The sequence below is a fragment of the Triticum dicoccoides genome, chromosome 1A, assembly GCF_002162155.2.
Source record: "Triticum dicoccoides isolate Atlit2015 ecotype Zavitan chromosome 1A, WEW_v2.0, whole genome shotgun sequence".
In the NCBI taxonomy this organism is placed as follows: Eukaryota; Viridiplantae; Streptophyta; class Magnoliopsida; order Poales; family Poaceae; genus Triticum; species Triticum dicoccoides.
Genome location: NC_041380.1, coordinates 4,652,491 through 4,678,804, shown reverse-complemented (window position 1 = coordinate 4,678,804; position 26,314 = coordinate 4,652,491). Strand labels below are relative to the sequence as shown.

General features: G+C 41.7%; 1 protein-coding gene and 1 pseudogene across 1 annotated transcript; both read right to left on the bottom strand.

Annotated features, from left to right (window-relative positions):
• Positions 1-335: 335 nt before the first annotated feature.
• LOC119355455 lies at positions 336-1,797 on the bottom strand (annotated as a pseudogene).
• An 8,973-nt stretch (positions 1,798-10,770) lies between these two features.
• Positions 10,771-25,304, bottom strand: LOC119295625 (putative wall-associated receptor kinase-like 16). Its single transcript, XM_037574067.1, has 3 exons — positions 24,371-25,304; positions 23,833-23,976; positions 10,771-11,972 (listed from the first exon to the last, which is right to left on the bottom strand). The coding sequence occupies exons 1-3, from the start codon at positions 25,287-25,289 to the stop codon at positions 10,771-10,773; spliced, it is 2,265 nt and encodes a 754-aa protein (XP_037429964.1). The 5' UTR covers positions 25,290-25,304.
• Positions 25,305-26,314: the final 1,010 nt, after the last annotated feature.

The following is a 26,314-nucleotide window of genomic DNA, read 5'->3' as shown; positions in this document are numbered from 1 at the left end:
AGTGCCTCCACAGCAAAACACAGAGAATCTTGGGGCCTACTTATGTCGGTTTCGAAATGGTTACAAAGAGTAGAAATTAAGCAACCAGAATTACGGTTGATAGTAATACACCAGTGGTGCCTAGTACAGTATTAAAGTTTCATTCACCAGATGCCATCCAAAGGTCATCATTAGACTGTCATACAAAAAAATTATACAGTAAATGTAGAAGGCAATAGAAAGTCCACACAAGTGAATCTAGGTCGGTGATGCACACAACCTTGTCTAATGATGCACACTGAACAACTTAATTCTTCAGCAACAAATTTATAGTGAAAATTTTGGAGACCACTTCATCAATAGCCGCCAAGACCAACTCTCTTCCTAAGGGCATCTGAATAGTTGATGGAGTAGTGAATCGACTTGGCAACACCCTGTGCAGGTTGCACAGAGACCTTACAACAATACTCAATGACCAAAGACTCTTAACTTATGTGCACGCCTCAGTTCAGCCACTCCAACATCAGTAATGTGATGACACATCCGAAGTGTGAGATTACTCAAGCATGGGGTGTGCGCCGCAATGAAGTGCATCCCAGCATCAGTTACCGCATGACACAATATAAGTTCGAGTGTCTCCAGATGAGGTGAGGATGCGAGGGCCTTCATCCCCTTGTCATCAAAGAAGTTGGCGTTGTTGAGCACGAGAACACGAATCGGGCAGGACTGAATGAGCACCAGAAAACCCTCTTGTGAAAATCCTATTTCTGATGGCCAGTCAGCATCACATCCTGTAAAGCTGAGGTCTATCATTTGAAGCATACGACAGTTGAGGGCTAGAGCGTAAAGGCTGTTATCAGTAAATGACGTCCTGGTTTCACAATAGCCAACATCACTAGAGTAAAGCTGCAGGTTGAGCCAAAGTGAGATGCTTTTAAGGTCGCTGCAGCTCCGAGATAATGCAATCATGTCATTGTCATTTAGGGCACAAACATTCTCAAGGCAAAGCTTCTCCAATGCTTTACATTTCTCTAGGACAACATGAAGTCCTACTTCCGGCCAAGTTTTAATACGCGCCAACCTTAAATCCTTCAAACTCTCACAGCAGAAATCATACAAATCCATGCGGTGAGCATCATACGAGGAGTCATAGACCACATCACTTGTAATACAATCATATCTTCCTCTTTTGCCCTCAAACTCAAACTTCTGGAGTTTCATCCATCCTGAACCAAACTTTAGGAAGTCATGATGATTGATTCATTTGCAATTCTTCACTACAAGCTCTTCCAACGATCCATCCCTACCAAGGTATTCCAGCCACTCTACACTGTCGATTTTCTCGCAATCAATAAGGTGGAGAGAAGATGGACTTGTGCAACCAACTGCAACCGAGAAAAGCCCAACTGACGTTATTTGTGGTGTGGAGTTCAGCCTGAGAGACACCAATTTCTTGCAATTCGCTAAGCAACCAAGCCCAGAGTCATCGATGTGTGAGCAGAAGCTTAAGGTGAGGTCAACCAGCGAGGAAGAGTGAGATGAAAACACAGAAATGCCTTTGTTGTACAGCTGCTTTCCATGTGCAGGTATCCAACCAGAGTAATCGATTTCCACTTTCCGCAGATTTGGGAAGCGGGCGCAGAATGATGTCAGTGCTTTTGTAACACTGGAAAGACCGGAACCAACACGGATAGCACCCCTTTGATTCCCCTCTATCTTGTAGAGCTGCTTTGACACAAGGGAAAGAGAATTGAGATCACTTGTCGTGGTGATCCTGTTGAGAATCTCTGTCATCAAAGCCTCCGGTAGGTCCTCCATCGAACAATTCAGCTGTACCAATCAGGTAATACATATCAAGGTACAGAAAACAACCGAAAGAGCTGGACTCAAACTTATGATATATCAGAATAAATAATGCAAGTGAAGAAAGATGGCGACAGACACTCGTTACGAAGACTTCTAACAAGTGATGAACTTTGAGCACTTTCTGCTGTATCTGTCCAAACAATTCTGCAAGCAGAATTACTACTACTAATTGCTGAATCTGAACATGAAAAGCAGAGCATATATACATTTAATTGTTGGCACTTGTAGGTCTTGGTTGGGGAAGAAAGAAAGTAGGGGGATCAGTCATTTTGCCAGCCACAGCCGATGAGTTGAGTTCACAGGGTGGGTGCAGTTTATTAATACTCTAGATAACGCCAATCTAAAATCTGTTCAACTAGAAATAGTAGAGTAGTTTTTGCTGCAATCCTAGGCAAAAAGCTTACTTTCTACTGTACTATTACGACCTAGGAGAATGGCTTTATGGATGAGGATGATACTACCAGTCAGGTTTCCCCTATCAATAAGGAACAAGAAAGCGAATCGAAAAACGTATAATCTAATAGGGGAACCAACGCAAGGAAGGAAGAAGGAGAGGGGTCTCTCAAGAAACGGCGGTACCTTCCGTGAACATTTCTAGTCTCGCTAGCATCGCATTTCTAGTTTGTCTCTTTAATTTCAGTCAGCGGAGCGGAGGAAGATGTGGGCCCAGCCAGGAACCTTGTGCTGCGGGCCGACGGGCGCTATTTTCGGCCTTCTAGACCTTTTTTGTTTATACTATATGATATGAAAAACTCAGAAGAAATATCTAAAGTTGCTAAAAAACAATCTAAAAGTAAGAAAACAATGTAGAAAATATATAAAATTTCAACGAATTTTACAAAAGGTTCACGGTTGATTCTTTTTGTTTGGAATTTCATAACATTTTCAATTTTTGTTTCACAAACTCAAAGGAATCTTCACGGCTTCAAAAATTGTTCGGAATTTCATAAATGCTCACAACTTAAAAAAATGTTTCTCAATTTGTTTTAAAACTGACCGTTGTAGTAACTCATTCCAGTTCGCTACATTGGCATGGTCTGATTCACTACAGTGATTGATTTCGGTTTGCTATAGTGGCGCAGTTTGATCCCGTGGCTCAGGTTGGTTCGATAAGATATGCGTTGCCTTACAATCAATAATTCTAGTCAGCTCCAGTGGCTAGGAACACACATTCACCAGCGGCTCGTTACCAGGTCAATTCCCCGCCAGCGCGCTACAGTTTTTTGTGAATTTTTAAAAAAGGTTCACACACTCAAAAAAATGTTCACGGTTTCAAAAATAGTCCAGAATTTCATAAATGTTCAAAAATTCAACAAATTTGTTTGTTCTTTTTTAAAAAGATTGTTCATGCATTCAAAGAAAGTTTTTCAAAATTTTATTTTGAGTTTTCAAAAAATGATTCCTGTTTTTGAACATTTGTTCACAAATTCAAAAATGTTCGCACTTTTTCAAAATATACAAGTTTATAAAAAATTCCTCAATTTGTTTAAAAATGTATGGTGCAGTAACCGATTCGAGTTCGCTACATTGGCATGGTCTGATTCGCTACAGTGACTGATTTCTGTTCGCTATAATGGCACAGCCCGGGTCTATGGCTCTGGTTGGTTCTCAATCATCATGTCTAGCTTCTTCCTCCACTCCAAAGATGGCACGTTTCACAATGAAATTGGATGGTGTTGGTGCGCCATGTATGTGTTTTTTTGGTAAGTATGGACAATCCATATGGACTAGTGTTTGTATTGAGTTATACTTGGAAGTTTATCCATAGGCAACAATTTGAGACCATATGTCAGATTTAAGGTTAAAAGAAGAGGAAAATGAAAAAGGATGGAGTCCTTGTTTGCAACTTAAAGGTTGTCTTACTGCTAGCTTGTGAGTTAAGTCATGGAAGATCAAGATCCTGAGGAGATGATTGCAAGAGAAGAGTTCAAGTGAAGAATTCATTATGTATATCACAACATTGTGATATCATATATGTACGCGTCTCTGGGTGATGATGGTGCTGTTGTATGCGACCATGTCACCACCGTAGCCTCTGTGTGCCCGTCGCTCCTTGCCAAACAACTTCTCCCCGCCGACGTCACACCGTGTTGCTCCCCCTAGCTTGCGGCCCCACTGCATCTCAATCGTTATCAACGTCATGCTCATGAACCATTTTTGCAGCATCATGCTGATGAGCTGCTGTTGTCAACCATGGGGTCGATGCTACACTTCCACCACATTGTGTTGGCTATCCATGTTCGACATGGCGTGTTGTACCTTGTATTCATAGATAGTCTTCGAGTGAGTGGATCACATGTGTGATGTCTCTTTCGTAGCATTGTCGTTGTCCGATGGTCCCCGGCCGCTACTTATGCCTTTTGGCTCATGTGTGTGGACACGGCTACTTCTTATATCGAGAGATTTGCTTAACACGCATAGAAACACATAGAATTAACAAGTCGGATAATTGATATAACCCTCGTAGCGCGGCAAAGCACGTGGCAGCTTCTAGTACCTTGTTAAAAGTGAAAGCACATCACAAATATCCCGGTGCTGCCATTCTTCCTCATCAAGCTCCCCACCCACGGAAACAACATGGGATATCCCTGATGGCCTCTGACAATCATGGTTAGTCACCAACCTTCCGCAATGTTTAGGTGTTTTACTCAGAGATCAAGATCCTAGTAATGTTAACCCTAAAGTTTATTTTCAAACATTGGTATTAGAGCTTGTTTGATCTCTGTTTAAGAACCTCAAATTAGACTCAGTTTATGTTAATTACTAAAGTCGCGGTCTAATTTCTTATGAATTTGATTAAATTCTAATGGCTTACTGTTGGCACCTTATGTTAATGTTTTAATGTAAATCGCTTCCGCTTGAGGACTAATGATTATGACATATGGTTAGGTGCTAATTACCCATTTTTGCTAATTATGAAATAGCCGAAATTATAGTTTCGGCTAATATACGATTAGAACTGAATGTGGCATCGGTTCAGAAATGAGGTGGTTTGGAAAATTTAAGAAAAGAACCCAAGAAACATTCCCTTTTCCCCCAAATCCCGAGCACTAGAAGAAAAGAATAAATCCTCAACGTGTTTGTGGCACGGGATGCTTGCACACCGCATGTCGATGTTGCACCGTCGGCCGCTCCGGGTTGGAGACATTATCGTGCCGCACACACATAATGGACGCCCACAACGCCATGTGCGCAGATGTCACTTCCTTATGTTCCGCCTCTGTGCCTCGCGTCGTCGCCGGCGGGCACTTATGGCCGACTTGGCACCGGTGCTCTTTCCTCCGGCATCCCGCAACAAACGCCGCGTAACTGCACGGGTGGCCACGCTCGACAAAGCAGCGCGCGGGATCCCTCCGATGCACGCTGCTCCGGCGAGCGGAGCCGCCAAGCAGCCATGGACACCGGGCTCTCGGGTCGTCAAGGACTTCCGCCTCTCCCTCAACGAACGAAAAATCGGGAGAAGAGGAGCAAATGGCTAGGGTTAAGGCCGGGCACGTTTTTGTTCTCCTCGGGAACGTGAAGGACCGTCCGATCAGATCGGACGGCCGGCAGCCACGCTCAACAGTTCATGGGCCTTCTAGCGATGAAAGGGGTTGTATTAAGTTATGGGCTACGGCCCAGGTTGTGTTAGCCCAGTACAAAGTTTTCTTATTTTAACGAATTTAGCTGTTGGGTCGTCTTTTTTATGGGCTGCCGTTGGTTTTAGGCCGGAAATTAACTATTCGGTCTTTTTTCTTTATGCCTAAGAAAGGTCTTTTCTTCTTTATTTTCAGTGCATTTGATATGTTTTACGATTTCTGATAATAATTTATGCACTGCTTTATTAAGAAACAACACGCCCAACATTGTGTCAAAGGTAATGTTAATAATGATATTGCTCTTTAATTGGCTGTCGTAGGTTCCTATGGGCCAAATTATGTCATTTGGGCAATTAGTATTTTTCGTGCATTTGATTCATGTCGTTAATATTAGGGATAATGTTTATGCATTATTAATGTGTCATTTTTCCAAAAATTAAGCTAAAGATAATTTTTGAATTTTCTGAATAAAATGGACCGATGTGAAATTTTATTTGGAAAATATTACTGTGGATAATGTTAATGTCATTTATGGCATTTTTAATGGCGATATTTTCTTTGTGTTATTTTAAAGTTCAAATATTAATGTTGTCAAATGATATTTATTTTGATCACAACTTATAATCTTTTATTCACTAGTGCTTCAAATATTTTGTTGGGATTTTTTTGAGTGTGATGTTTATGTTGATGTCATTTTGTGGCGTTTCTTTATAAGTGGTCTACTAATGAGTTGAGGCCACCTTAAAGAACATTTTGATCGTTGTATGGTTCTTTTTCCGCACCACACCATGTGGCACAATAATGTTTGGCCAATATGACAATAAAATAATTAAACCTTTTTGTTGGTGTATTTTATAATATGATGCATTTAAGAATAAGCATATAATGGCCTAGAATGGTTATGATCAATTCTGAAAGCAAAGTAATTTTGTTCAGAGAATTGTAATGTGATATGTAATATCATGGTCATTATTTGACATTTTTCGATCAAAATATTCTAAAGATGTTATTTTCATTTATTTGACATATGTTAGTTACCAAATTTAATTATTTGGTGTATCCTCATGTAATTTCATGTCCAGTTTTATTCTTTAAAAAATTTATGATACCCGGAAAATAATATTGATGTCATTTTCACTGTGAATGTTGAGTTTGATGTCTACTCGGTGGCAATGGCATTTATATTTTTATGATAATTCCAATGCCATTTACATTCTACGTCATTGAGAATTTTAATGGTAATTTCGACACTTATGTTGAATGTCATTACCAGTGTCAACTTAGTGTCAAAAGGCATCATTGTGCTGCTTTATGTTAATGTTGGCTCTTAATATAGTCAAAGTTCTTGCTGGTCATTTTGTGGTTTTATGTCTGTTTAGTCAAAATGGAAACAACGAAAAGTTTTGATTAGAGATTTGATGAGCAAATGTTCTAATGTCATATGGTGATATTCTGACCAACGCTGATTATTCTTCATGTGTCATGTACAAATGTATAAGATTCTTTTCCTTTTTCTGCCCCATGGTGATATGGATTGAATAAACTTTACGACCTGTTTTTAATAATTTTTTTGGTCCCCGATAAAATTAATTTCCCAAAAAAATCCAATACTAACGGAAAATAACAACTCGCACTTGTCATTAATAGTTTATTCCCAAAAACGGTGCCAAAACTACGCGATTATGATACAAATATAGCATGAAATAGATGAAAATTATAGATATGTCTGGGATGTATCAATGAGTCTCGTCATCTAAAAACAATAACAGAACTTTTAATGCATCAATGACAGGCTAATTTATATAAATCATGACGTCGCTAATGTATTATATCCAAAGCACATCACTGTTGGAAATATACCTTAAGAAACAATAATAAATATTATTAGTTATTTCCATGTTTATAATTAATTTTGTGTATCTGTTCTATAATTGCAATGGTTCTAGAATATTTGATTAAGAGAAAAACTCAGTTGCGTGTGTGGGAAGATTAACACCAACTAGATCCCTAGTTTCGCCTCTAAGACTAGCTCATGTATTGCATATGATCTTGTTTTCCTAATCATGGGCAACGTTACAGTAACAAGGATGTCGATAATAATGAGAAAATATTGTTAGCAGAACAATGATCTTGAACAGACACAACTTATGAAATAACTATGAGATTCGATCATCAATATATTGTTGTCAGTAATTTCGTATTATGTGTTAATGTATACTCTCATCCTTACACCATGAAAATATCGTGGACCTTCATGCCAACTGTAAGGCTTTAAATATTTACTTATTTGGAGGAAAGAGAAGAGGAAAAAGAAGTGAGTCAGATAGTAAATTAAGAGCCAGCTATAACATAGGCTCCAGGAAACTTCGTGAGAGTATAACGTGGGTCATGAATTAATAAAGTAGTATGTCTCCGTAGCTAACTACTATACATCTTGGCTATTAGATGAGTAGGGCATTTTGGAGATCGAGCTCCATCCAGGCCTTAATTTTGAAAATTTTAAAATGCAAACTTTTTAGTTTCAAAAAATTCTAAAAAATACACATGTATAAAGAGATGTAATGTATGTAAAATTTCAGGATGAAATACCTCGAATTACGAGCTGCAAAAAAAATCATGGACTTTGAGGATGAACAGTACATATGGGAAAAAGCCCCATATTTGTTTTTATCTCTCATTTGAACGTATTTCGGCCAGAAAATTACACACGTGTGAATTATGTCTATGTATATGTGCACTTTTCTGAATTTCTTGGAACTAAAGTGTTTGGATTTTGAAGTTTTCAAATTAAGGCCTCCATGGAGCTCGGCCTCCATTTGGCATTTTTTTTCTATTAGATTGGCTATAGATGGCATGACGATGAGATATAGCCATCAATTGACTCTATTATTATCTTTGCTCTTATAGCCAGCTTACGTGGCACATTTTTCTATGTAGAAGAGAGAGACACGAAAAAAATAAGGGAGTGTGCTATCATGCAACAACCTGTCCTTACACGTGCTCCTAGGCAAATACAATAAATTTGAAGAAAGGGAAAGAGAAAAGATGAAAAAAGAAACGTACTAGTCTTATAGCCAATATTATCATATAAGTGATTACAAATTATAGATTTACATGACATTCTTTTTGGATTTAATATCTTTAAAATTTCTAAAACTTTTTAAATTTGGAGAGTAAACAAATCATAAACATTTAATTGAGTTAATAAATATGTTTTAAATTCTCAAAAAAATTGAAATTTGTATAAAAACATATCGGTGAACATTTTTTAAAATTATGTATATTTAACGAAACTTGCCTAGAAACGGCAAAAAAGGGGGAAAAAGGTTATGAGGAAACGAATGGTAGAAAATCGCTTCCAAACTGTACTAGTGAGCCGTCAGTCCACTCTGGCGAAGCCGATTGCTCACTGACGAAGGGAGCAAGTTTAACTTGGCGTACCATTCGACTCAAAAAAAAAAGAAAAAAGAAAATGGGCATACCAGCTTCCAGTTTTCCTAGTTTTTAGGTTAGTTCTTTCCCGTGAATTTCATGTTGTTTGTTTTATTTTTCCTTGTCTTTTCCTTTTTTCCATTTTAAAATAAAGAACATATTTTAGAAAATGTTTCCTTTTTTCTATAAACTTTTAGGATTTTAAGAAATATTACGAATTTTAGTAATTTAGGGAAATGACCGTGTTGTCTAATATGTTCGAAATTTTCAAAAAATGGTCCGAGTTTGAAAAATGTTCACAATTTTCTAAAATGTTCGTGTTTATTATTTTATGAAAACTAAAACATTTCTTGTGTTTTTTTAAAAATGTTTATGTTTGAAAAACAATTATTCACACTTTAAATTAATTATATTTTCTCAAAAATACTTTTGAAAAATAGAACAAGAAAAACAGCGTGCTCTATTGTATGGCTTGCTAAAGTACTTCAAGTTGCTACAGTGCAGACAAAACCTGACAGAGACATGGATGCATGTGAATGTCGCGTAATTGGCAGGCCGAAATTTCTGTTTTTTCAGGTTCTTGTTATCGTTCCAGTTTTGAAAACGGCAAACCATTTCATTTTGTTTTTTTGGTTTTAAACCAAAATAATTTGGTTAAACCGTACAAAACCGAAAAAGCCCAGACAGGCAGACACATCCCACGTTTTTCTCCACCCTGGGCCTGGCCCAACTTAATATTTCAGGCCTTCTGCCCTTTCAACTCTAGTCACGGCCTCACCGGAACCCGAACCAGTCACCCTGGGTCAGTCAGTCCACACACACACGCACGCACGCACGCGCACGCATGCACGCGCACGCACGCACGCGCACACACAGGAGAGAGCAAAGCATGTCGCTAGCACCCTAGCTTGGTTAGGTCCTGCCTCCCGCGCCTTGCTGTGCCACAGCCGCCATCGGAGCCCAAGGACGATGTCGCCGACTCGTTCTACCCGTACGCGCAGCTGAACATTTTTGTTGAAATACATGTTATTTTTTAATACCCATTTTAAAAAATTTGTATACGCATCGATTTTTTCTGATACACGTTGAACATTTTTTAAATACATAATAGACATTAAAAAAATGCATGTTTTAACTTTTAGATACCGAGACACAGTGGAGGCGATAACTGTGGGGCCAATGTGTTCCCAGCTGGGCCACCCCAACATGCCGTGGGGGGCCCATAGGCCCTCCACTGGCCGCCTTAGGTGGTTCTGACTCCATCCTTTCATGAAACTTTGTGATCTATTTATTATTATTATTTTTTGGTCTCGAAAAATTAATTTCCGCAAAAAAATAGGGCCCCACTGGCCGCCCCAGGTGTATTTTTTGAAACTATAATGTTTGAATTTTGAAGTTTTCAAATTAAGGCCTCCATGGAGCTCGGCCTCCATTTGTCATTTTCGCTCTTAGATTGGCTCTAGACGGCATGACAATGAGGTATAGTCATCAATTGACTCTATTATTATCCTTACTCTTATAGCCAGCTTACATAGTGTTTTTCCTATGTAGTAGAGAGACATGAAAAAAAGGGAGTGTGCTATCATGCAACAACCTATCTTTACACGTGTTTCTAGGCAAATACAATAAATTTGAAGAAAGGGAAAGAGAAAAGATGAAAAGGAATGTACTAGTCTTATAGTCAACCTTATTATATGAGCGATTACAAATTATAGCTTTATATGACCTGTCAACATCATATAGCCAACAACTGACTATACTATTAGCCATGCTCTTACAATGGGTACACACAAATGAATTAAATACACATGGATGCAACAGTGCTAACCAGAAAATAAAGTGCCCATGGTAACAAGCTTAATCCTTGTTTGAGATGCCGAGAGAAAATTTCTAGAAGAGAATGCTTTCAAACATTTCAAGCACGCAAATAAGAACTTATTGGGTTTATGGTTTGGTTCTTATTTTCTCCTGTAGTATACCCACTTAATTCTATTTCATGGCCACAAATTGATTCTCCACCAAGAAGGCTTTCTACATCCATCTCCATGTTGATTCGTATCCAAGGATGCAATGAAAGTTTCCTCAATCTATTGAGCTCATCGGCGACCTCTTTCATGGATGGCCTGTTGTCGCCACACATATCTAGGCATTTCTTAGCCAGCTCTGCAAGTCCTGTTAGCAACTCCATGCTCTCTTGGCCCTTCACATGGCTCACCAATACATCATCTAGATTATTCTCCTTCATTGCAGACAGAAAAATCACTGCCAAGCTTCTTGGTTTCTCAGAGCCGTCGAGCTTCAGTGGCATTTGGCCCGTGAGAATCTCTAAAAGGACAACTCCGAAGCTATACACATCGCTTTTATCTGTCAATTGGCATGTTTGCATATATTCAGGATCAAGGTAACCACAAGTACCTTGAACCATTGTGACAAACTGCTTTTTATCAGATGGAGCTAATATGGAGGTTCCGAAGTCTGACACTTTGGCCATATAGTTATCATCAATCAGGATGTTGGAACTTTTCACATCACCATGAATTATCGGGGGAGACGCATAGGAATGTAGGAAGTTGAGTCCTTCAGCCGCTTCATGAGCAATTCTTAAGAGAGTGTCGAAGGAGATTTTCAATTTGTGCTTCTCGCCATGGATAAGCTCGAATAGTGTGCCATTTAGGACAAACTCATAGACTAGAATTGGAATTTCAACCTCAAGGCAACAACCCAAGAGTTTCACTATATTCTTGTGATTGATTTGGGACAAAATGAGGATCTCTTGTCCGAATTCTTTCTTCTGCCTTTCGTCAACTAGTGCACATCTTTTAATGGCAACTTGCATGTTGTCCTTCACTATCCCTTTATAAACTGTTCCATGGCCCCCTCTTCCAAGTATTCTACTACTGTCAAAGTTGTTAGTAGCATGCACAAGTTCAGCTTCTGAAAATACCGTGAAAGCAAGACCTTTCTCTGATCTCATCCTATCCAACAAAATCAAGCCCCCATGCTGGCAAAAATACTCCTGCTTTACTTTACTTAGTTTCCTTTTTTGACTTATCATTTGTCTTGAGAAAATAGTAGCCATGATGATAGCTACTAAGCCAAATAATCCCATTGTAACTCCTACATAATAATATCATATGAGACAAATATTTGTTAGAGTGAGATGGAGGGACAATAAAACATACTTGATACTAGATGATTCTCCATTCATTGCTGCAAAACCACTAAGAGACATGTAGCTATGAAATATGATGCACCCTAACATTTATTTTGTTAATTAGTAACTCAATGGTTCGAGTGAAGGAAATATGCCCTAGAGGCAATAATAAAGTTATTATTTATTTCCTTATTTCATGATAAATGTTTATTATTCATGCTAGAATTGTATTAACCGGAAACATAATACATGTGTGAATACATAGACAAACAGAGTGTCACTAGTATGCCTCTACTTGACTAGCTCGTTAATCAAAGATGGTTATGTTTCCTAACCATAGAAAAAGAGTTGTTATTTGATTAACGGGATCACATCATTAGGAGAATGATGTGATTGACATGACCCATTCCATTAGCTTAGCACCCGATCGTTTATTATGTTGCTATTGCTTTCTTCATGACTTATACATGTTCCTATGACTATGAGATTATGCAACTCCCGTTTGCCGGAGGAACACTTTGTGTGCTACCAAACGTCACAACGTAACTGGGTGATTATAAAGGAGCTCTACAGGTGTCTCCAAAGGTGAATGTTGGGTTGGCGTATTTCGAGATTAGGATTTGTCACTCCGATTGTCGGAGAGGTATCTCTGGGCCCTCTCGGTAATGCACATCACATAAGCCTTGCAAGCATTACAACTAATGAGTTAGTTGCAAGATGATGTATTACGAAACGAGTAAAGAGACTTGCCGGTAACGAGATTGAACTAGGTAGTTGAGATACCGACGATCGAATCTCGGGCAAGTAACATGCCGATGACAAAGGGAACAACGTATGTTGTTATGCGGTCTGACCGATAAAGATCTTCGTAGAATATGTAGGAGCCAATATGAGCATCCAGGTTCCGCTATTGGTTATTGACCGGAGACGTGTCTCAGTCATGTCTACATTGTTCTCGAACACGTAGGATCCGCACGCTTAAGGTTTCGATGACAGTTATATTATGAGTTTATGAGTTTTGATGTACCGAAGTTAGTTCGGAGTCCTGGATGTGATCACGGACATGACGAGGAGTCTCGAAATGGTCAAGACATAAAGATTGATATATTGGACGGCAATATCCGGACGCCGGAAGTGTTCCGGGGAAGTTTCGGATAAAACCGGAGCACCGGGGGGTTAATGGGCCTCATGGGCCTAAAGTGGAGAAGAGGAGGGGCTGCCAGGGCAGGCCGCGCGCCCCCTCTCCCCCTAGCCTGAATTGGACAAGGAGGGAGGGGCGGCGCCCCCCTCTCCTCTCTCCCTTCCTTCCCCCTCTCCTACTTGGACAAGGAAAGGGAGGGGAGTCCTACTCCCGGTACGAGTAGGACTCCTCCTGCGCGCCTCCTACTAGGGCCGGCCGCACCCCCCCTTGGATCCTTTATATACGGAGGCAAGAGGCACCCCATAGACACAAGTTGATCCAGGTGATCATATTCTTAGCCGTGTGCGGTGCTCCCTTCCACGATAGTCCTCGATAATATTGTAGCGGTGCTTAGGCAAAGCCCTGCAACAGTAGTACATCAAGATCGTCACCACGCCGTCATGCTGACGGAACTCTTCCCCGAGACTTTGCTGGATCGGAGTTCGGGGATCGTTATCGAGCTGAACGTGTGCTAGAACTCGGAGGTGCCGTAGTTTCGGTGCTTGATCGGTCGGGCCGTGAAGACGTACGACTACATCAACCAAGTTAACGCTTCCGTTGTCGATCTACAAGGGTACGTAGATCACACTCTCCCCTCTTGTTGCTATGCATCACCATGATCTTGCGTGTGCGTAGGATTTTTTTTGAAATTACTACGTTCCCCAACAGTGGCATCCGAGCCTAGGTTTTATATGTTGATGTTATATGCACGAGTAGAACACAAGTGAGTTGTGGGCGATATAAGTCATACTGCTTACCAGCATGTCATACTTTGGTTCGGCGGTATTATTGGACGAAGCGGCCCGGACCGACATTACGCGTACGCTTACGCGAGACCGGTTCTCCCGACGTGCTTTGCACATAGGTGGCTTGCGGGTGACAGTTTCTCCAACTTTAGTTGAACCGAGTGTGGCTACGCCCGGTCCTTGTGAAGGTTAAAATAGCACCAACTTGACAAACTATCATTGTGGTTTTGATGCGTAGGTAAGATTGGTTCTTGCTTAAGCCCGTAGCAGCCACGTAAAACATGCAACAACAAAGTAAAGGACGTCTAACTTGTTTTTGCAGGGCATGTTGTGATGTGATATGGTCAAGACATGATGCTAAATTTTATTGTATGAGATGATCATGTTTTGTAACCGAGTTATCGGCAACTGGCAGGAGCCTAGGGTTGTCGCTTTATTGTATGCAATGCAATCGCGCTGTAATGCTTTACTTTATCACTAAGCGGTAGCGATAGTCGTGGAAGCATAAGATTCGCGAGACGACAACGATGCTACGATGGAGATCAAGGTGTCGCGCCGGTGACGATGGTGATCATGACGGTGCTTCGGAGATGGAGATCACAAGCACAAGATGATGATGGCCATATCATATCACTTATATTGATTGCATGTGATGTTTATCTTTTATGCATCTTATCTTGCTTTGATTGACGGTAGCATTATAAGATGATCTCTCACTAAATTATCAAGAAGTGTTCTCCCTGAGTATGCACCATTGCGAAAGTTCTTCGTGCTGAGACACCACGTGATGATCGGGTGTGATAGGCTCTACGTTCAAATACAATGGGTGCAAAACAGTTGCACACGCGGAATACTCAGGTTATACTTGACGAGCCAAGCATATACAGATATGGCCTCGGAACACGGAGACCGAAAGGTCGAGCGTGAATCATATAGTAGATATGATCAACATAGTGATGTTCACCAATGAAACTACTCCATCTCACGTGATGATCAGACATGGTTTAGTTGACTTGGATCACGTAATCACTTAGAGGATTAGAGGGATGTCTATCTAAGTGGGAGTTCTTTAAGTAATATGATTAATTGAACCTAAATTTATCATGAACTTAGTACCTGATAGTATCTTGCTTATGTATGTTTGATTGTAGATAGATGGCCCGTGTTGTTGTTCCGTTGAATTTTAATGCGTTCCTTGAGAAAGCAAAGTTGAAAGATGATGGTAGCAATTACACGGACTGGGTCCGTAACTTGAGGATTATCCTCATTGCTGCACAGAAGAATTACGTCCTGGAAGCACCGCTAGGTGCCAGGCCTGCTGCTGGAGCAACACCAGATGTTGTGAACGTCTGGCAGAGCAAAGCTGATGACTACTCGATAGTTCAGTGTGCCATGCTTTACGGCTTAGAACCGGGACTTCAACGACATTTTGAACATCATGGAGCATATGAGATGTTCCAGGAGTTGAAGTTAATATTTCAAGCAAATGCCCGGATTGAGAGATATGAAGTCTCCAATAAGTTCTATAGCTGCAAGATGGAGGAGAACAGTTCTTTCAGTGAACATATACTCAAGATGTCTGGGTATTGTAATCACTTGATTCAACTGGGAGTTAATCTTCCGGATGATAGCGTCATTGACAGAATTCTCCAATCACTTCCACCAAGCTACAAGAGCTTTGTGATGAACTATAATATGCAAGGGATGAATAGGACTATTCCCGAGCTCTTCGCAATGCTGAAAGCTGCGGAGGTAGAAATCAAGAAGGAGCATCAAGTGTTGATGGTCAACAAGACCACTAGTTTCAAGAAAAAGGGCAAAGGGAAGAAGAAGGGGAACTTCAAGAAGAACAGCAAGCAAGTTGCTGCTCGAGAGAAGAAACCCAAGTCTGGACCTAAGCCTGAAACTGAGTGCTTCTACTGCAAGCAGACTGGTCACTGGAAGCGGAACTGCCCCAAGTATTTGGCGGATAAGAAGGATGGCAAGGTGAACAAAGGTATATGTGATATACATGTTATTAATGTGTACCTTACTAATGCTCGCAGTAGCACCTGGGTATTTGATACTGGTTCTGTTGCTAATATTTGCAACTCGAAACAGGGACTATGGATTAAGCGAAGATTGGCTAAGGACGAGGTGACGATGCGTGTGGGAAATGGTTCCAAAGTCGATGTGATCGCGGTCGGCACGCTACCTCTACATCTACCTTCGGGATTAATATTAGACCTAAATAATTGTTATTTGGTGCCAGCGTTAAGCATGAACATTATATCTGGATCTTGTTTGATGCGAGACGGTTATTCATTTAAATCAGATAATAATGGTTGTTCTATTTATATGAGTAATATCTTTTATGGTCATGCACCCTTGAAGAGTGGTCTATTCTTATTGAATCTCGATAGTAGTAACACACATATTCATAATGTTGAAGCCAAAAGATGCAGAGTTGATAATGATAGTGCAACTTATTTGTAGCACTGCCGTTTAGGTCATATCGGTGTAAAGCGCATGAAGAAACTCCATACTGATGGACTTTTGGAACCACTTGATTATGAATCACTTGGTACTTGCGAACCGTGCCTCATGGGCAAGATGACTAAAGCGCCGTTCTCTGGTACTATGGAGAGAGCAACAGATTTGTTGGAAAGCATACATACAGATGTATGTGGTCCGATGAATATTGAGGCTCGTGGCGGATATCGTTATTTTCTCACCTTCACAGATGACTTAAGCAGATATGGGTATATCTACTTAATGAAACATAAGTCTGAAACGTTTGAAAAGTTCAAAGAATTTCAGAGTGAAGTTGAAAATCATCGTAACAAGAAAATAAAGTTTCTACGATCTGATCATGGAGGAGAATATTTGAGTTATGAGTTTGGTGTACATTTGAAACAATGCGAAATAGTTTCGCAACTCACGCCACCCGGAACACCACAGCGTAATGGTGTGTCCGAACGTCGTAATCGTACTTTACTAGATATGGTACGATCTATGATGTCTCTTACTGATTTACTGCTATCGTTTTGGGGTTATGCTTTGGAGACGGCCGCATTCACATTAAATAGGGCACCATCAAAATCCGTTGAGACGACGCTTTATGAACTATGGTTTGGCAAGAAACCAAAGTTGTCGTTTCTAAAAGTTTGGGGCTGCGATGCTTATGTGAAAGAGCTTCAACCTGATAAGCTCGAACCCAAATCGGAGAAATGTGTCTTCATAGGATATCCAAAGGAGACTGTTGGATACACCTTCTATCACAGATTTGAAGGCAAGACTTTTGTTGCTAAGTTCGGAAACTTTCTGGAGAAAGAGTTTCTCTCGAAAGAAGTGAGTGGGAGGAAAGTAGAACTTGACGAGGTAACTGTACCTGCTCCCTTATTGGAAAGTAGTGCATCACAGAAAACTGTTTCTGTGACACCTACACCAATTAGTGAGGAAGCTAATGATAATGATCATGAAACTTCAGGACAAGATACTACTGAACCTCGTAGATCAACCAGAGTGAGATCCGCGCCAGAGTGGTACGGTAATCCTGTTCTAGAAGTCATGCTGCTAGATCATGATGAACCTACGAACTATGAAGAAGCGATGGTGAGCCCAGATTCCGCAAAATGGCTTGAAGCCATGAAATCTGAGATGGGATCCATGTATGAGAACAAAGTGTGGACTTTGGTTGACTTGCCCAATGATCGGCAAGCAATTGAGAATAAATGGATCTTTAAGAAGAAGACTGACGCCGACGGTAATATTACTGTCTACAAAGCTCGACTTGTCGCAAAAGGGTTTCGGCAAGTTCAAGGGATTGACTACGATGAGACCTTCTCACCCGTAGCGATGCTTAAATCTGTCCAAATCATGTTAGCAATTGCCGCATTTTATGATTATGAAATTTGGCAGATGGATGTCAAAACTACATTCCTGAATGGATTTCTGGAAGAAGAGTTGTATATGATGCAACCAGAAGGTTTTGTCGATCCAAAGGGAGCTAACAAAGTGTGCAAGCTCCAGCGATCCATTTATGGACTGGTGCAAGCCTCTCAGAGTTGGAATAAACGCTTTGATAGTGTGATCAAAGTATTTGGTTTTATACAGACTTTCGGAGAAGTCTGTATTTACAAGAAAGTGAGTGGGAGTTCTGTAGCATTTCTGATATTATACGTGGATGACATATTACTGATTGGAAATGATATAGAATTTCTGGATAGCATAAAGGGATACTTGAATAAGAGTTTTTCAATGAAAGACCTCGGTGAAGCTGCTTACATATTAGGCATTAAGATCTGTAGAGATAGATTAAGATGCTTAATTGGACTTTCACAAAGCACATACCTTGACAAAGTTTTGAAGAAGTTCAAAATGGATCAAGCAAAGAAAGGGTTCTTGCCTGTGTTACAAGGTGTGAAGTTGAGTCAGACTCAATGCCCGACCACTGCAGAAGATAGAGAGAAAATGAAAGATGTTCCCTATGCTTCAGCCATAGACTCTATCATGTATGCAATGCTGTGTACTAGACCTGATGTGTGTCTTGCTATAAGTCTAGCAGGGAGGTACCAAAGTAATCCAGGAGTGGATCACTGGATAGCGGTCAAGAACATCCCGAAGTACCTGAAAATGACTAAGGATATGTTTCTCGTATATGGAGGTGACAAAGAGCTCATCGTAAACGGTTACGTGGATGGAAGCTTTGACACTGATCCGGACGATTCTAAATCGCAAACCGGATACGTGTTTACATTAAACGGTGGAGCTGTCAGTTGGTGCAGTTCTAAACAGAGCGTCGTGGCGGGATCTACGTGTGAAGCGGAATACATAGCTGCTTCGGAAGCAGCGAATGAAGGAGTCTGGATGAAGGAGTTCATATCCGATCTAGGTGTCATACCTAGTGCATCGGGTCTAATGAAAATCTTTTGTGACAATACTGGTGCAATTGCCTTGGCAAAGGAATCCAGATTTCACAAGAGAACCAAGCACATCAAGAGACGCTTCAATTCCATTCGGGATCTAGTCCAGGTGGGAGACATAGAGATTTGCAAGATACATACGGATCTGAATGTTGCAGACCCGTTGACTAAGCCTCTTCCACGAGCAAAACATGATCAGCACCAAGGCTCCATGGGTGTTAGAATCATTACTGTGTAATCTAGATTATTGACTCTAGTGCAAGTGGGAGACTGAAGGAAATATACCCTAGAGGCAATAATAAAGTTATTATTTATTTCCTTATATCATGATAAAAGTTTATTATTCATGCTAGAATTGTATTAACCAGAAACATAATACATGTGTGAATACATAGGCAAACAAAGTGTCACTAGTATGCCTCTACTTGACTAGCTCGTTAATCAAAGATGGTTCTGTTTCCTAACCATGGACAAAGAGTTGTTATTTGATTAACGGGATCACATCATTAGTTGAATGATCTGATTGACATGACCCATTCGATTAGCTTAGCACCCGATCGTTTAGTATGTTGCTATTGCTTTCTTCATGACTTTACATGTTCCTATGACTATGAGATTATGCAACTCCCGTTTGCCGGAGGAACACTTTGTGTGCTACCAAACGTCACAACGTAACTGGGTGATTATAAAGGAGCTCTACAGGTGTCTCCAAAGGTACATGTTGGGTTGGCGTATTTCGAGATTAGGATTTGTCACTCCGATTGTCGGAGAGGTATCTCTGGGCCCTCTCGGTAATGCACATCACTGAAGCCTTGCAAGCATTGCAACTAATGAGTTAGTTGCGGGATGATGTATTACGGAACGAGTAAAGAGACTTGCCGGTAACGAGATTGAACTAGGTATAGGATACCGACGATCGAATCTCGGGCAAGTAACACACCGATGACAAAGGGAACAACGTATGTTGTTATGCGGTCTGACCGATAAAGATCTTCGTAGAATATGTAGGAGCCAATATGAGCATCCAGGTTCCGCTATTGGTTATTGACCGGAGACGTGTCTCGGTCATGTCTATATTGTTCTCGAACCCGTAGGGTCCGCATGCTTAAGGTTTCGATAACAGTTATATTATGAGTTTATGAGTTTCACTAGTAGAAAAAGGGCCTTCAGTCCCGGTTCATAAGGGCCTTTAGTCCCGGTTCTGGAACTGGGACTAAAGGGTCGGTACTAATGCCTATCCCTTTAGTCCCGGTTCAATCCAGAACCGGGACTAAAGGGCGCGGCCACGTGGAGCTCCACCTTTAGTCCCGGTTGGTAACACCAACCGGGACTAAAGGAAATTTTATGGTTTTTTTTTAAAAAAAAATTGATTTTTTTTTATTTTCAAATTTCTGAATTATTTTAACCTCTAGTCTGTAATCACCACCCCTCATCACTTCTCAATTTATCCTCTAATCACTCCTCATCATTCCAAATCATCTAACTTCCCGAACGGTCATCCATCCTCCCACTCCCCCAGCCTGAGCACGCTTAACTTCCGGGTTCTATTCTCCCTCGCTCCAAGTTTGCACTTGTTGTTTTCCTGACAATACTAAGATGTCAATCCTATTAACCTTCAGGAATTTTGCTTGAGCATGAAGTGACACATTTCATAGTTTTATTTTGAAACTATTCTTTTAAAAAACAATAATTATTTAGTAACACTAATATTTCTTGAATAATTAGTTTGACCATTGTTTGACCACAGTTTGACCATATTTGACCAAAATTGAAATAACAGAAATAATTATTTAGTAACACTAATATTCTAGAATAATTAGTTTGACCATTGTTTGACCACAGTTTGCCCACTGTTTGAATTTTTTTCGATTTTTTCACTCTAGATCTTAAAAGCCCCGTAACTTTTTTCTATTAGGTTTTTGAGGATTTGAAAAATGTTTAACGGGGTTCCCCAGTTAAATTCGGATGTAACTTTTCGAGTAGATGATTTTTCATATAAAAAACTTTTTCATCCGAGTTAGTATGCAAAAGTTATGCCCATTTTTACAAATTTCAGAGAGATTTTGCAAATAAAGTCAAAATTCACATTTGTAAATTTTCCCAACAACTAGACCACATATCACATGGGAAACTTATTTTCTTTTATCTTTTTGACATTTCCATCATTTTCTTTTATTTTTTTAAAAACTGAAAAGGCGATCCACGGGGAGGGGGGGGGGGTAGAGTTTGAAAATGGGACCTTTAGTACCGGTTCGTGGCACGAACCGGGACTAAAGGTCTCAATCACATTAGTCCCGGTTCGTGCCTCAAACCGGGACTAAAGGTCTAATCTTTAGTCCCGGTTTGAGGCACGAACCGGGACCAATTGTTGTGGGCCAGGAGCAAGGCCCATTGGTCCCGGTTCATCCCACCAACCGGGACCAAAAGGTCCAGATGAACCGGGACCAATGGCCCACGTGGCCCGGCCGGCCCCCTGAGCTCACGAACCGGGACCAATGCCCCCATTGGTCCCGGTTCTGGACTGAACCGGGACTAATGGGCTGACCCGGCCTGGACCAAAGCCCTGTTTTCTACTAGTGTTTTGATGTACCGAAGTTAGTTCGGAGTCCCGGATGTGATCACGGACATGACGAGGAGTCTCGAAATGGTCGAGACATAAAGATTGATATATTGGACATCTATATTCAAACACCGGAAGTGTTCCGGGTGATTTCGGAGAAAACCGGAGAGCCGGAGGGTTACCGGAACCCCCCCGGGAGAAGTAATGGGCCATATGGGCCTTAGTGGAGAGAGAGAGAGAGGGGGGCAGCCAAAGGTGGGCCGCGCGCCTCCTCCCCCCTGGTCCGAATTGGACTAGGAGAGGGGGGGGCCCCTTTCCTTCTTCCTCCCCACTTCTTTCCCCCTCCTAGTAGGAGTCCTACTCCTACTAGGAGGAGAACTCCTCCTTGGCGCGCCATAGGGGCCGGCCGGCCTCCTCCCCTTGATCCTTTATATACGGGGGCAGGGGGCACCCCTAGACATACAAGTTGATCCACGTGATCATATTCTTAGCCGTGTGCGGTGCCCCCTTCCACCATAATCCTCGATAATATTGTAGCGGTGCTTAGGCGAAGCCCTGCGACGGTAGAACATCAAGATCGTCACCACGCCGTCGTGCTGACGGAACTCTTCCCCGACACTTTGCTGGATCGGAGTCCGGGGATCGTCATCGAGCTGAACGTGTGCTAAAACTCGGAGGTGCCATAGTTTCGGTGCTTGATCGGTCGAGCCGTGAAGACGTACGACTACATCAACCGCATTGTGCTAACGCTTCTGCTGTCGGTCTACAAGGGTACGTAGATCACACTCTTCCCTCGTTGCTATGCATCACCATGATCTTGCGTGTGCGTAGGAATTTTTTTTAAATTACTACGTTCCCCAACATCGAGGAATTTTGAATAATTTAAATTAAGTTTTCTAATGAAAAAACATCTCAAGTCAGACTATCGGGTTAACATATTGAGATAATTTCTTGTAGTGGGGATGAACTTTGCAAGAATATAGGATTCCTTTTTTTGTCATTGCCATAAACATATCTCCAAAAAGTCTTGTAGCATTGTATTATTTTTCAAGATAAAATACTTCACTATTTACGAATAGATGACACACCAGCCAATAGTATGTACATATTGCCTTCTTCAATTCATATTTTCACTGTTTAATCCATCCTAAGGATCAATGCCTACCGCCAATTCCAGTCAATTTTTCATACCACATAAATAAGATGACACATGTATTGGGAAAGGGGTAACGACCCACTTCAGTATGGTCTCTACCCAAGCTCTTGTGGTAGGGAGGCCTATAGAAAACCCCACAAGAGCCCCCACATCTAAGGGATCCTATATGTAGTAGGTGTCTGACCAGTGGCTTTGCTGAATATGCCATCCCCACCCCCTTCCTGCTCGTCGCTCAGAATTAATTCCCTTCGGTGAGATGACAATGTTCATGGTGACAAAAAATACCAGAGATTGATTACGTCAGGAAATGATGTCAACACTGGGGGTGTGAAAGCTTTGGAGGGCATGCATACGTCTTGAATCAACATGCCAATGTCAATTTATGCAATAAAGGTAGTCTTAATTTTGCTCTTTGTCATGTAAGTCTGTCAGATGTTTAGACATGTTACGGCCAGATTGTGCGAACTAAACATTTTTTTAAAGACTAGCCAATTGCCCATGCATTACAATGGGGGCATACACATTCTAGTGGTTCAACATCAATCTTGTCCAATATATAGCTTACAACCATCATATTCTAGATTTAGATAAAATTTAATTTGATCTGAGTATGTTTAGGGGAAGACAAGGAAATTTTTAATTTATTTCGGGTTTTGATAAGATTTAATTTGATTTGGGTATGGATAGGGGAAGGCACGAAAAGTTTAGATTTAGTTGTGATTTTGATAAGATTTGATTTGATTGAGTTAATACGGGACGTGGTTCTGGAAAGTACCGATCTGATTTAGATTATTCCAAGTTACTCTATTTACGTTAATTTTTATTTTTTTGTGGCCTCGGTTAAGAATACAAGAAAATCAACAGAAAACCAAAGGGGGATGTGGGCTTGGGGAGAAAAAAACCCGAGCAAGGAGGTGAGGCGAACCTACCAACTCCCCTTTAATAGTAGAGATAAAATAATTTTTTTTGAGTTGGAGGTGCAAAGTAGAGAAGGGGAGCCTTGGCGCGGTGGTAAAGCTGCTGCCTTGGTCACAGGTTCAAGTCCTGAAAACAGCCTCTTACAGAAATGTAGGGAAAGGCTGCGTACAATAGACCCAAAGTGGTCGGACCCTTTCCCAGACCCTGCGCAAGCGGGAGCTACATGCACTGGGGCTGCCCTTTTGAGGTGCAAAGCAGAATGTGGGGCAATAGTTAATTCTATCATAAGTTTTTGCTCCAAAATAAATGCAAACGAAAGTGAATGGCTTAGCTGGTGATCTTGTTTCCTCAGGTCTTACCTATTATAAAGCCGGTGTCTGGGTTGCATGTATTGCTTTTAGCGTCAAATTTTTTCCCACCTCGGCAAGAACACCGGTGTCCTCCAACGAAATTGTGGCAAATGCCATCCGGAGGACATGGACTGTGGTTGCATTCGTTGACATCTGTAGTGAATCGGCAAAATCTGATATTATAATTTTGTACATGTATAAAATTAAGGGACTAAGCGTGTACATCCAGGGTGCACATGATTGATTTGCATACAAAGCTAATTAATTACTCTCCCATTTTTAGTTACTTGAGTTCTATGTTTCTATGTTTCACTTTCATCCCAAGTAAAACTTCTTTTAAGTGTGCCCGGGTTTATAGAAAAATATGCTAAATTTATACAACGTCAAAATGTATATAGTATGAAAATATAATTTATGACGAATCTAATGAAACTATTTTGGTGTTGTAAATGTTCATATATTTTTGTATAAACTTGGTCAAGTTGAAAGAAGTATGACTTAAGACAAAGCTAGAACTTCAAGTAATTTTAGAATGTGGGAGCAGTACCTTTGCATCCGTGTGGAAGATAAGGGTTGCCTTCATACCCATGGACACAATTGCATGTGTACCCGCGATCGTTGCTGGAATTCACACACTTGCTGTTGCTGCTTACACATGCGTAAGTACCTGTGGTATTCTGTTGGGTGTCATCACATGAACTCACATCTCTTATAGCCCAATCAACCACTAGAGGCACCCGCCCACGATATGTGTCATTGAACTCAGTATTTCTTATGTACGAAGCTCTAAATTTGAACTCAGCTGTCTCCATCAACACAGCATAGCTGCACCGGTTGAACTCCCAGATCTGACTTGTGTTGACCGACTTGAGGAAACTTGTATAGTAGTAGGGAATCTTCTTGGGTATCGCAGTCTGGGAGCACCCGATACCGGAGCAGGATCCATCCACTAAGTCTGGCAGACCATGACATGTTGCGATGCCGAGGGCTTGGTAGCCTGTGCCTCTGCCTGTGCCTATGCCTGTGTTCTCGGCGTCGCTCATGGAGGCAAGGGCATTGCAGCCGATGACCGTGAACTTGTTGTCGACGTCAGAGAGCCGATAGGGAAACGAAGGAGAACGACTGATTTTGCCGGTATCCATGGAATTGCCGAATTCCTCCATGTTCGCGGTGGAGTTGTTGTAGCAGTACCCCATGATGTTATTCAACACCCGGGCCGTGCTGTTAGTCACGGAGATGCTGAGAACCTCTAAGGTGTACTTAAATGGCTTCCTGATGCCATCTTGGACCGTGCAGTTGATGTCAAAGTCTTCTCCGAACGAGCAGCCCGGATCAATACCGAATGGGTACGGTATGTCAACATCGCCGCACCGCCTTCGGCACTCTGAACCCGGAACCGCAGTTCCAGGGGCGTATTGTGCTGCAAGCAGTGCAAGAGCGAGGCCAAGATGCAACAAGGTTTGCATATTCTTCAGCTGGAGAATAAGTAAACATGACACTGTCAAAACTAGACCGACGCCATTGTTTCAGAAAAAAAAATCATAGCATAAAAAAGGGGGGGAGGGGGGCATGGTCCTTTTTTAAGTTGTCCATGACACCTAAGCTAGATCTGTAGATGAACTGGTAATGAAGTTGCCAACATGATACCTGGATGCTTCAACCAATACCCTACACCTGTAGATGCATTCGCAGGATTAGAATTCATTTGCACTCTAGTTTGAAGGAAAAAATTCCATCCACCCAAAACTCTTGGTAGAATTACTTTGTTTTTCATGTATTGATCCAAATTCCTACATTTTTCTAATTCTGTGTTTTTCCTATTCCCAAAATTTGATAGTACTACAAATCAAAGATGCCCCTACAATACATAGATCTTTGCAGGCATGCTTAGAGCATCTCCACTAAGCCCCCCAAGACACCTCCAAGCCACTTTTTAAACGCCGGTGGCAAAAAATGGTCCCAGTCACAGCCCCAAGACACCGTTTTGCGCCGGATTTAAGGAAAAACAGCGCCGGCGACCCCGGACCAAACCCAAGATCCTGGGGCGCACCTGGGAGCACCGGCGCTATTCTTTTTGCTTATTTGGCCCACTGTCGGCGTCTCTTTCCTCTGTCCTCTCTCCTCTCTCCTCTGTCGTATCTTTCCTCTATCTCTCTCTCCTCTCTCCTCTGCCTAGACGGGGCGCGGTCCGGCAGGCACGGCGTGGCCGGGGTAGAGCGTACCACGGCCACGGCCAGCTCAGGCGCCGGTACTCGGGCGCCACGGCCAGCTCGAACCGTCATAGCACCATGGCCACCACCACCCAGTACTCCATCCCGGTGAGGTTGTGCCCCACGCAGATCCGGCCGCCGAACCCGAACGGCAGGTACCCCATTCGGTGCCGGCACCCGCCCTGCGCCCCCGCCGCGAACCGCTCCGGCTGGAACTCGTTTGCGTCGGTGCCCCACAGCGCCTCGTCGTGGTGCATGGCCACCAGACGGAGGAGAGCATG

What these genes read in the sequence shown, in the direction of transcription:
- LOC119295625 (XM_037574067.1), bottom strand. Translation starts at nt 25,289, where the DNA reads ATGCAAACCTTGTTGCATCTTGGCCTCGCTCTTGCACTGCTTGCAGCA. An exon ending in TCTTCCACACGGATGCAAAG is followed by an intron (nt 23,977 to 24,370) that starts GTACTGCTCCCA and finishes GATTCACTACAG; the next exon opens with ATGTCAACGAATGCAACCAC. An exon ending in AGACACCGGCTTTATAATAG is followed by an intron (nt 11,973 to 23,832) that starts GTAAGACCTGAG and finishes ATTATTATGTAG; the next exon opens with GAGTTACAATGGGATTATTT.